This window comes from Typopeltis vanoorti, chromosome 1, assembly GCF_054136105.1.
Source record: "Typopeltis vanoorti isolate ZY-2024b chromosome 1, IOZ_Tvanoo_1.0, whole genome shotgun sequence".
In the NCBI taxonomy this organism is placed as follows: domain Eukaryota; kingdom Metazoa; phylum Arthropoda; class Arachnida; order Uropygi; family Thelyphonidae; genus Typopeltis; species Typopeltis vanoorti.
Window position 1 is genome coordinate 143,923,619 of NC_143549.1, and position 12,970 is coordinate 143,936,588.

General features: G+C 35.2%; 1 protein-coding gene across 2 annotated transcripts in view; it reads left to right on the forward strand.

Moving 5' to 3' along the window:
• The window catches only part of LOC150110502 (splicing factor 1-like), a 125,010-nt gene that overhangs the window by 98,400 nt on the left and 13,640 nt on the right, over positions 1 to 12,970 (forward strand). For both annotated transcript variants that reach the window (XM_090399538.1, XM_090399545.1), the window contains 2 exons: positions 360 to 605; positions 8,605 to 8,764. In XM_090399538.1, coding sequence (XP_090255664.1) covers positions 360 to 605; positions 8,605 to 8,764 — 406 coding nt within the window. The remainder of the gene's footprint in view (positions 1 to 359; positions 606 to 8,604; positions 8,765 to 12,970) is intronic.

The following is a 12,970-nucleotide window of genomic DNA, read 5'->3' on the forward strand; positions in this document are numbered from 1 at the left end:
TGCTGTTGTAATCTTCAGAAATAGTGTTCACCCATAGGTTTTAAACACCAGTGCTTTTGTGTATATATATAGATTTTTTGTGTATCTTATTAATGTACTTTTTTCTTTCACTTTTGTTGCATTACAAGATTATAACTGAAGTTCTGTTGCTTAGATATGGAAATATGAGAGAGAGAGAGAGAGAGAGAGAGAGAGAGAGAACAAAAGCAAAGAGGAAAATCTGTTTGAATCCCATACTATATTATTTTATATGTTTGGTATGATCAAAGAAAAAAATGGTGCAGTAAACATATTAGTTAGGATAGTTACACACGTGTGGTTATTTTCTTATCATGGTTTTATTTATTTTTATCTTTTAGAGTGCTCCTCCTCCATGGACTGGTAGTATACAAACGAAGCCAGTACCGATGATAAGACCTGGGCCTCTTCCTGGTCCAGTCATGCAGCCTCCAGCTCCTCCTATGCTTCACTCAATTCCCACAACAACTCAGACTACTGCTACTTCTGTACCACAAGCTCAGCAAACTCTACCACCTTGGCAACAGGGCCAACCCCAGATTCAGCAGTCAGCCTCAGTAGCATCAACCGTTGTTTCTACAGCACAGGTGATTCTAGATTTATTTGACAAATGTGAATGAGTAATGTCAAAGTCTTTAATTACTTTGTTTGGAAAGTTTGACACTACTTCCACCCCTTCCTTTCATGTTGTGCTCAGTGGCCTATCACACTTGAGTAACTTGGCTTCTTAGGAACCTGATTACTGCTTATAATAGAGCTAATATGCGCATTATCTGCTATGATTGTATGGGATTGGAATCCTGTGGTCTGTTCCAACATCTAAGGATTCTTCAACAGACTGCAGGATTTCAATCCTTTATATTTCTGGTATGTCTGATCCTATTGGTAAAATTTTGAAGAAGCATCACCTTATTTTCACATACTTTCCTATCAACAAAATTTCTCACTATCTACAAAAGACAAATTGTCATCTCTGTAGTTAGCTGGTGTTTATCAAATTCCTTGTGAATGTGATTTTTCATACTCTTGCTGTGGTAAAATAGAATTAATGAACATCAAATATGGGAAACCTCAAACGTTTGGTCTGACACAACATAGTATTGACACTAAACACAGTATCTGGTGGGATGAAGCTCATCTCCGTAGAAGCACTTTTAAATATAAGGTTGCGAAGCCTTTTTACTTTGGCCTAACCTGAATTGGAATGATTGTCTCTCTCTCTCTCTCTCCCCCCCCAAAAGTTTGAGAGATTCTCATTTTATATAAACAACAAAAATAGTTTTAATATTATTTATTAATATATTAATTTCTAGCTCATAGCAACTGTTTTAATTGGTGAATCAATTGTTTTATGTACCTTGTATTCCTGTTTTTTGATTTGCTTGTTTCTACACACTGCTGTACTGTTATTTTCAGTAAGGAATATCTGTACTTTCATTAAAGTTAATTACTGTGGTTATTGTGTAATTTGTTGTTCACCATGAAGTATGGATTTTTCTATCCTTGTAGGTAACTTAACCATGTACCTCTCTGACTAATCACTCACATTTTCTTTTGATTTTGTCAAAGGTTCTCTGAAATCATTCTGGTTTTCAAACATTTTCATTTCTCCAGTGATATTTCAATCTGTAGTTTATGTCTGAAAGGTTCTTAACTTTTTTTATGATAGTCATTTTTATCTTTCTAAAAACTAGATGCTGATTACTACCACTTTCAGATCATTATTCTCTAGTATCTTCTGCCAATCTGAAGATATCGCTGTTGACGTTGACATTAACATAACAAGAAAAGTCTTGCTATATACAAGGAGAGATCTGGAAAGTTCTGATAACACCTAGAACAAAAATGATACTAAAGCAACTGATATAACCACAAAAAAGAACATATTAGTAGTAGAGTTATGAAGATAACTTATGTTCTCTTCTACTTCCTTTCCAGGCTTATAAGCCAAGTGGCCTGTTTTCCAGATGCAATTCCATCTTTTTAAGTCTTCCTCTGCATTCTGCTTCTATTCATTCTCAGTACATATTCTTCTCACTTTTCTCTAGAGCAAATAACTGTTTCATTTAGGGAGTTTGTAATTCCAAGTTTATTTCTGATTTCGCTGCTTGTCATTTTATCCATCATTGTGACTCCTTCAGTTCTGTGCACAAATTTCATTTCAGATGATTCAATTCTTCATTCATCTGCTTTTTTTTTTTTTTTTTTTTTTTTTATTGTCCATCATATCTGACTGCCATAAAGTAAGGTAGGTTTAGCTGCTGTATTGTAGATTCTTATTTATCTGTGTTTTTGTACATAATTGGGTTAGAAAATTTTATAATACCTGTTACTTTTAAAAAGTTTGATAGCTTCGGTTCTATATCAGCTTCATTTTCATATGACATTTTGCATCCTAAATATTTGAATGTATTTACTTGTTCTATTATTTTGTTGTTTATTACTATTTTGTTCTTATTGGATTAGCACCTTTTAAGGCCATGGCATTTGTTTTTTCTGTTGATATTTCCATACCACATGTTTTTCTCAGATTATTTAGACTGCATAATGATTTTTGTAGTTCATCTTCATTGTTTCCACGGATTATTTGGTCATCAGCAAAAAGTAGAGTAACTGATCTGTGGTTGTGGTTTATCTTGAATCCTCCTTCATTAGTTATCTTCTATTCTTTTATCATTTCATCTATGTATATATTAAATGCCTGTGTAGCTCAGTGGATGTGGCGTTTACACACCACGGCGCTTGGCCGCACGAAGGAAGACTTGGTTTCAAGTCTAGCCGGCGACTAGAGGAAATTTTTCTAAGCCTTTTCGACCGGTTCCCGAGTTAGTCGATCTCTGGCATGGGCAAGTGGGTTTTTCGTCCCGTAAACTCAAGAAAATCGACCGTAGAACCCACATTATTTCAGACATTAAATATATTGTGTTAGGGTTAGGGACCACGAGATGGCGGCACATTTGAGCCGTCTCTCTTCACTGTGTACCGCTTAATTAGTGATAGCCTTGGGCCATCTATCTCTGATTGGTACCAGTGGAGATTGAACTGCCCACTCAGTCTCCAAAAGTTAGATAGGGCTAAATGGCCTCGCCTACTCCCCGTATACGGGAATAAAAAGGCGTTAGATGATTTTTTTTTAATATATATTAAATAAAACCGGTGAGAGGGGGCAATTCTGACGTACTCCTCTATTTATTGGTTTCCAGCTTGAAACCAATAAATTTTAGTGGTATCAAAATATTGACATCAATATTTTATTATCTTGATATATATTAAATAAGGCTCTTGTTAGATCCTGAATGAAGGATTCTTGCAAAGAAATCATTCATTCAGGGTCTAATATACTAAACAACACAGACAAAGAGAAATACCTGCACATCAGCTGAAATTAAAGTGAAACTTCTTCACATATGTATAAATTTGCATTAATTTTATGTATCATTTACTTTAATTTATTGTGATCATACCAAGATCGAATTAGAGAATGTCTTAAAAGAGGAATTTGTTAATATTATTTAAGCCTCACTTTAGCTGTATAGTATGATTGTGAGTCACCAGATAGATATTAAGTAACAATTCATAGAAGGTATACAACCACATGTGTCCAGCGTAAAGCCAGAGGCAGTAGCTTATGCGGAAGGTACGTCGATGTGAATACAAGAGTATAACAGCAAAGGGGAGAGCAAGGGATGAACCCAAGGGGAGAAAAGAAATAGATCGTGTGCAAAGGGGACGCTGAAAAAGGGGGCGCTCGAATGAAGAATATAAGGGAATGAGTGCCATATCGGCTTTCTCTTGTATTATCGTCTTCCTGGTTCGGGAGTTAGCCGGTGGTTCGAGTAAGGGGGATGAAGCGTTAGTGCTACGTTGTCAGACGGCGAGCTTTCCTGAGAATGTTGTAGGATTCCACGCAGAGCTGAAGGTGAAATTTCCAGCCCTTGCTGAAAAGTCCCATCGAGAGGAATAGAGATGTATTCTGAGATGCAAAGAATTGAGTCCATGATCAGCAGTATTTATGAAGATAGCGTAGCCCCTATGCTGGTGTAAGGACAGCCTATAGACAAGGGGTAACTGGACATGCACGTGGTGCTGAAAGACGTCAGGTAAAGTTCGGTAAAGTAGAATTACTCTATTTTGTGTTTAGAATTCCATAGAAGAGAAAATTAATTGTGAATGTAAATTATGAACATTATTCTGAAGAACTTTGTGGACAGACTCTAATTAAAAAGTTAGCCTCTTTTTGAGAATAAGAAGAATTGTTTAGAAGAGATCTTTTGTGTTGTATGTGATTGATTTAACATAACGAGATCAAGATTGTAGATTTATAATAACTGAATAACATTAGAATGTTTGTTATATTATCTTATGAATTGCTTCCGGAAAGGAATTTTAGCTTAATACCATATCATTTGCTATCTTTCCAAATTGTCAGTTACTATGTTTTACATGCATTATAACCTTTGATTTAAATTTAAAGTGTGTTGATCTTTTAGCTCGAGTTTCCTTATTTAGTATTGAGATAAATTGAATGCATGAATTTCTTTAGTGTACTTTGCTTTGATATTCCCATAAACATGATTTATTTGCCTAAACCTGAGTCATGCCTGACTACGATTCCGAATTACCACTTATAAAAGTAGAACCTCTTTTGGCGGGAAGGAATTAGAAAGTCTATATAATCATAGATTTAGGTCACGACTGCAGACTGAATCTATACAGCCGTATTAAAGAAAAATATTGTGTAAGAACCCCTCAGAATCTAGTATCGTCTCCCTGAGTAAGGATCTTTTCTGCTATAGAATACTGGCTGGTGCAGCATAATATAAATTTGCCAGTATCTGAAGAGGAAACAGTCCTAGATGTAAGCATATTAGGCCAGATATCTGATGAAGTAAAATAACGATTGAAAGATAGAAAGGGGAAGATACAAATCAGAAAAACAATGACATAACACTCTAAAGAGTTAGTTTGGTTTTCATATTCTTCCAGGATTTCCCATGGTTTTTATCTGATAATTTTATCAAATGCTTTGGTGTAATCTATAAAAGCTATGTGTGTGTGTTTCTGTGTTTTATAATTAGTAATTTTAACTTAAATGCAGAGTATTCAAGACCTGCCTTTTCTAAATCCATTTTGTTTTTCTATTAATTTTGGGTGCACTAAGTAAGCCGATGCCACGATAATTGTTACAATCAGATTTGTGGGCATTTTCCTTCTTTCGAAATCATATTATAAATGTTAAGTAACCTGAGTGAGAATTAGAGTCCTGCAAATTTGATGAGTTCCGAGTTTATATTGTCTTCTCCTGGAGCTTTTCCTGTTTTTCTTTGGGTTAATGCTTCTGTTAATTCTTCTAGAGTGATGTTTTCCAGGTTATCCGAGTTGTTTACGAAGGGTGATTTTCTGTTTTGACTGTTTTCATCATATCACAGATCTTGGGTAGTAATTTTGCCATGTTTCTATTTTAATGGTATTAATATCTACTCTTTCTCTAGTTTCATTATTTAGATCTTTAAGGATTTTGTGTCTTAGGTCTTTTGAGAGTACAGTCTCTCTCTCTCTCTCTCTAATTTTGTTACAAAATTGTCTCATCTGTTTGTTGATTCTCCTGCATGCTGCTTTTGCTGTTACTCTTTTTCTGCTGTATTCAATTTTTGATTCTATTATCTTCAGATTGAGCCAGTTTTTATATGCGTTTTTCTTTTCTTCAACAATGCATTTAATTTCATCATTCCAGTCCCTAAGGCCTCTTTTTCACTTTTTCTTTGTTCTTTCTTTTGCAGCTTTTGTCATTGTGATTTTTAAGTTTGACCATTCTTCTTCTATGTTCTGATTTTCTTTTATATTTATCATCCAGTTCTTTATTATTATTTTTTTTTTGGGGGGGGGTACACATCTTTAGTGCTATTGTCGTCTAGAAGTCTAACCTTGAAGGATTCAAAGTTTCTATTTTCCTAATGCTGTTATGTTGTTTTCCATCTTGGTTCCCATTTTATTTTTCCAATTAAGAGGTAATGATATGATTCTATTTCATATCCTCTGTATACTATACCATTGCTGATTATGTAATCGATTCTTGTGTGCCTTGCTTCCCAGGTGTATCTGTAGATGTCTTTATGTTAGAAGGTGGTGTTCGTTATTTTAAGGTTACTGTTTATGGTAAAATCTCTTAATCTATTTCCATTCCTATTACAGTTAATCTCTCCTATGTTTGGTTTATGTGGTTTATTGCCAATTATTGCATTAAGATCGCCTATTACAAAGATGTGATCCCTAGGATTGGTCTTATTTGAACTGTTCTGCAGTTGTACATAAGTTCCAATTATTGTCATATAGCCTCTGTCTATTTTAATTCTCATTTCTATTATTCTATTGCTCCAAAAGTTGAATGGATTGTATTGTTTCTAAGAGATTTAGCTTTCTCTTCTGTTTTTACCCCACTGTATATATATACCTATATATAGATGTCATTTTCAGTTTCGTCTGTTTCTCTCTGCTTTTTTTTAGATTCTGTAATTACTGCTATTTTTACATTTCTTTCTTCTAATGCCCAGTTCTATGATTTTGTGGTGGATACTTCTCACATTCCAGGTAGCTATATTCAATAGGTGTATTTCTGCTTTTCTTTTGTTTTCGATAGTCTTCTTCTCAAATCCTTATTCCAAGCAGTTTGTTACTGAAAAAAAAGTCTCTCAGTTTACTATCTTCACGAGTCTTTTTAGTGAATTAAAATTTCGATCGAGAAGGTTACTGGCCATCTGAAGTCTAGCTTGGTGATGGGGCTGCCTTCTTGAGGTCTTCAAGCTTGCCTAAAAATGGTTGGAGGAAATTATAAAGAGAAGGCAGAGAGATATATTAGAGATAGAAATAGAATGACTCATAGCCCTCGAATACTCTAATAGCATTAGGATCATGAGTTGGCTGAGGAATGCCATATAGGAAAGGTTAAAGAGCAAGGGGGTTCTATCTCAAAGAAGAGAGACCCAGCTAGGGGACCATGGGAAAGCCACTTCCCTTGGTAGCCCTGCCACCCAGAAGACTTGCTCTTTAGAAGTTACAGGATCCTCAGAGAGAACTTATATTCTTATATCCTTGTATGTTCTTTCTATGTGAATTTATGTCCATCTGTATCTTGGAAAATGATATTAGTAATGACTAGTCTATGTCCTGAACAAAAGTCCAGTAGTCATTTATCACTGTTAATCCTCATTGCTCTTTTTGAACTGACCTGTCTTCATGCTTTGTATGCTTCAATTGAAAAAACTTAATTATTATGTAGAATTTTCAACTTGATTTTGTTTTCATCTTGGTAACACCAGTTATTCCAATGTAGAGACTTAATGATATTTAAATTCAGAATTTCACACAGCTTTGGCATGAACAATTTGTTATTCAATACAAGTTAGAACAGTGTAATAAGACTTCATATTCTCTCCTTATATAGACATTCATGCTTAAAATTGCTTCTATGGATGAACTTAGTGTTGTTAAAGAACAAACATAAACTAACACAATGATTGGTTTACTTTTGTGGGGGGGGGGAGAAGCTGGTGAGCCATTGAAATTCACATGTAAGTTGGCATGTGTATATTCCCTCATACCTTAACTCTCCAATCCTATTTCTTCTTATTATTATTTTTTGCTTTCATACATGATGTTTATACACAAGTACATAATATCAGCATGTTTAACATTGTCAGATTAGATAATCATTGCACATAAATTTTAATTATCTTATCTCCTATCCTCCAACCACAATTTATTTTTCTTTAAGTTACATAAATTCACAGTCACTTCTGTAACCTACTGCTGAAAGTGATTTCACATTAACAATAAAATACGAACTTTGTATATTTGTTCTTGCTCTTTTCACTGTCTTTATCATGTGCCTGTTAGATAAGCCAATTCAGCTAAGTACAATAATCTCCTACTGCCCATCTTATACATGATCTGAATGTACTTAAAAACTTCTGTCTCTCTCATATTAGATAATTAATTTCATTTGATGCGTATTATTTATTTATTTATTTTTATGTGGATTCCATCTCATAATAGATTGTAAACCTGTAATAAATTGCTCCATCATGCAGAATAATAGTCTTGCATGGGCTGATGATATTATTCTACTGCTTAAGGACATATACAGACATCCTTGCTCACACCAGGATTCGAACCCACAGTTGTTTGGAGAGTGACAATACTATCTGCTCAAACACAACGTACACTTCAGGCTTTTTATATGTCATGTTTTATTTAAACTAATTCTGTGCCATTCATAAAGTACGGATAGTGTGGTGGTGTTTGTTTCAAAATGCATGTAAGACAGTGGATTCGGAAATAGGAAATTCCTCTAAGGAGAATGCCTGTTTGTTCCTTTAATTCTTTCTAGTAGATACTGTTTGTCCATTTTATTTATGTGAATAAATATTAGTGTGTTTGAATACTGCTTGCTGAATAATTATTTAGTAAGAATACTATTACATTGAGTATGCCTGTATATATAGCTTGCTAAAATTTTATTTTTAATTTGTTTTTAATTTTATGTTTTTGTTTAATTTATTTTTAATTTTATTTTTAACTTGCAAATAGGGTGGCCTTACCCTTCACAGCATTGCTCCAACTCCTACAATGCTTACTGCACCTCCTCCACCTCCCCCTCCACCAGTTAGCAGCCAGTCTGCTCAACCACCTGCACCTGTTCCAGCTGGAATGCCATGGATGTCAACTCCTCAAACAATTGTTTCACAAGGTAAATGCTCATTTTTATATTTCTTAAAAATGACTGATGATCATAATTTTATTGTGCAAATTATTATTATTTCATTTTATGTGTGATTATTATTACTTTTATTTGTATGTGTATAAGCAGATAAGTTTGCCTTTGTATGTGTTCATGTTGCTCTTCATGGTTTTTTTATATATTCATGCTAAAAGGGCAGTCTTCCACATTAGTAAAATCACATTTCTAAATTTCAAATAAAATTTTTAATTTACTAATTTAAAAACATTAATTGAATTTATTTATCAGCATCATTTTGCAACATAGTGTTAAAAATTCACTACATACTGTTTCAAGTTGATGCTCAGCTCATTACTAAATAGAATTAGTTAATAAATTTACATTTAAAATAGTAGATACATATCTTTTTTTTTTTTCCCCGTAGACAGCTTATACGTTGGTTATGCATTTCTAAATCACTTAAGGAATTGAACAATGTAGATCCGAATATAAATTAAATTACACTTTAATAAATATTTCCAATATTTCGGCATCACGTTGCCATTTTCAAAAGGAACTTACAAAAAGGAACATGCACGCAGGCACTACAACACAGTAACTGAGAATGAAGAGATGAACCTATTGTTCTCCTAGAAGTCCTGATGGTGCCCTGTAGCAGGCTAAGTAGGTGTTCTTGGCCGTTGGGCTGAAGGTCTGCTGATGTATGCCTCCCAAATTTGGGGCAGCCGCATACAACCAAATTTGTTGAGGTTTGGAGAGTTTCTTAGGGCTGAGGCTGATTCCATAAATAGTCTTTCGAATTTGTATTTGCTATGGTTTATTACTGTAGCTTTCTTCCACCGTATTCTGTCAAATCAATCATCAAATTCCTGCCATGTACCCTCAAGGGGTGTACAGAATATGATAGTACTACATGAAAAAACTCCAACATTATCAGATCTTATACAGGGTGTTCCAAAATTCATGCAAGAAGTAAATTTGATAGAAAACACAGGTTTTTAATTAAAAATTGTAATTTCTTATTGATTCATAAAGTATACAGTATAGGATTATGCATGGAATAGCATATCGGGTAAATGGCCTTCACTGCTTTGCTGGCACGTATGCACTCATTTCGTCGAAATTTTCCATGACTGTTTTGCATAAATGTGGCTGAATTTCGTTGATACAGTGCTCAATTTCCATCTTCAAGGCATGGGTGGTTGTGGGCTTGTTGGCATAAACTTTAGACTTCAAAAAACCCCAAAGAAAAAAGTCCAATGGCGTTAAGTCACATGATCTGGGCGGCCAATTCTGATCACCAAAACGGGAAATTACATGACCAGGAAATGACTTATGCAGTAATTGAATTGTTTCTCGGGCTGTATGGTATGTGGCACCGTCTTGTTGAAACCACATGTCGTCCACATCCATATCTTGCAATTAAAGCACAAAAAGCTGGATTATCATGTCGCGATAGCGAGCACCATTAACTGTTATTGCTTTACCAGCCGCATTTTTGAAGAAGAATGGACCGATGATGCCTCCAGCCCAAAATCCACACCAAACAGTGACACGTTGTGGATGCATTTGTTTCTCAACAATCACTCGTGGGTTTTCTGAACCCCAAATGCGACAATTTTGTCGATTAATGAAGCTATCAAGATGAAAATGAGCCTCATCGCTGAAGGTGATTTTGTTCAAAAATAAGCATCCATTCAACGAACTCTCTTCGCTGTGTGTGGTCAGTAGGCTTCAGTTCTTGAGTCAATTGAACTTTGTAGGCATAAAGATGCAAATCTTTCGTGAGAATATACACTGTAGAGAGCTTCTTGAAATGCCCAATTCAAGACCACGGTGTCGAATTGATGTTCCTGGAGTCTCAGCAACACTCTCACGAACTGCTTCGATGTTTTCTGTTGAACGACTTGTTGAAGGACGGCCAGAGTGTATAAGATCACTAATTGATCCAGTTTCCTTGAATTTTTTAATTAATCTTTTCACAGTTGATGAAGTTAAATCACTATTCCGACCATATTTTGTACGAAAATTGCGAACTGTAGCTGCCAAACCTTCATTATTTTTAAAATTTTGCTCAACAATGAAAATGCGTTATTCTTTCGTATAGTGCTCCATTTTTAACAACCCTGAACTGTCAGCTGTCACGCTGTCTTTTTTTTTCTCGTTGGCAACACTTTACTTCACAAATGGCACTAAATTTAAATCTTGCGTGAATTTTGGGACACCCTTTATTTCTATCGTCTAAGGCACTTTGCACCGTATCAATCCACCTATATCTTGGTCTTCCTCTGGGTCGTTTTCCTGCCAACCTGGCAGAGAACACTTGTTTTGCTAATCTTTCCTCTCCCATTCTATTTAAGTGACCATACTACCTGAGATTACCTCTGCTAATGCATTCCTGGATGCTGACAATGTCAAGTTCTTTCCTAATATCCTCATTTTTAATATGATATTGCCATTGATGCCATTTATTCACGCCTCTAATCTTTCTCAGGACTCTCATATCTGCGGTCTCTAGTCTTTGGTCAAGCGTTTTACTTCTGAACCAGCTCCCAGGTCCATAAGTTAAAACTGGTTTGAATACTGTCTTGTGTACAGCTAATTTAGTGTTCCGACTAATTTCTCTCTTATTCCATATGAATTTATTCAATTGACTTCCCACCATACCAGCTTTGCTGATTCTGTTGTCTATTTCTATATTTAATTTACCGTCTTCAGTAAAAATCGTGCTTAAGTAGCTGAAATGTTTTACTTGTTCCACAGGTTCTCCATTCACAACACAGTTGACATTTTCAATGATTCTGCCTATTTTCATTGCCTTTGTCTTTTTTTGCTGACCTTCATACCATATCTATTACAACAGTTATTCAATTTAGTCAGAGAATCTTGCAGACTTGTAGCGGATTTATTTAGAAGTATAACATCATCTGCATAAAGCAAAGAGCTGACATTAACATCTCCAATTTTGATACTGTGTTTAATACCACTTTCCTTCATAATGTGATCCATATAGATAATGAACAACAAAGGGGATAATGTACATCCTTGTCTTACACCAGATTTAACATTAAACCATCTTCCTGTACTTCCTTCAATTCTAACTGCTGACTTACAACTCAAATAAAGACTAAGTATTGCTTGATATAATGCCCCATTGACACCATATAACTGTAGCGTATTGAATATCTTCTCTCTTTGGCACCTTTTCATATGCCTTTTCTGAATCGACAAAACTTAAATACAGATCTTTGTTATATTCCCATGCTTTCTCGACTATTTGTCGTAAAGTGAAGATCTGATCCTGACAGCTTCTATTTGGCCTGAATCCAGCTTGTACTTCACCCAGCTTTTCTTCCACAATTCTTCTCGACCGTTTCTCAAGTATACTTGCATAGATCTTGCCAGGAACGCTTAGTAGGGAAATATCTCTGTAATTCTCACATTCAGTTTTATTTCCCTTTTTATATATGGGTACTACGAGAGCTCTGCTCCAATCATCGGGAATTCATTCCTCTGTCCAGCCTTTCTGAACTATGCAGTGCAGCCACTGTAAGACTTTTATACCACCATACTTCAGCATTTCTGGTCAAATATCATCTACTCCTGCTGCCTTTCCACATTTCAAGCCTTTGATGGCTTTTTCTACTTCAAGTATGGATATGTATTCCTGACTGCATGCCTGGTCAGTGTTTTTTATCACTGTGCTGTCATCACTGCTTGTTTCATTTAGCAGTTTTTCAAAGTAATTACTCCATACTTCAAGGATATCTTTTTCTTCCATTTTCATGTCACCTTTACCATCTCTAACTCCTTTTACAGGACTCTTTCCTCCATTCCTAAGCTTCTTCAACAACCTCCAGAATATTTTGCCACCATCTTGATATTTATGTTCTATATTCTTGCCAAAGTCCTCCCATGACTTTTGTTTTACTAGTTTTACACAGTGTTTAGCATTCTTGCATTTGTCTCTGCATTCTCTAAGAGCACTTAGAGAATGCAGAGAAGCTTACTTATTTGCCAGGAACTTTTCATATGCTTTCTTCTTTTCCTTTACTGCCTCTTTAACTTCCTGTGTCCACCATGGAGTTCTAATTTTTCTATCCTTGCAGACAACTTCACCACATGTCTCTCTAGCTGAGTCAATCAGGGCTTTCTTCAAGGCTTGCCACTGAATCTCCAAGGTTTGATTCCTGTTCTCAAACTCTTTCATTTTTT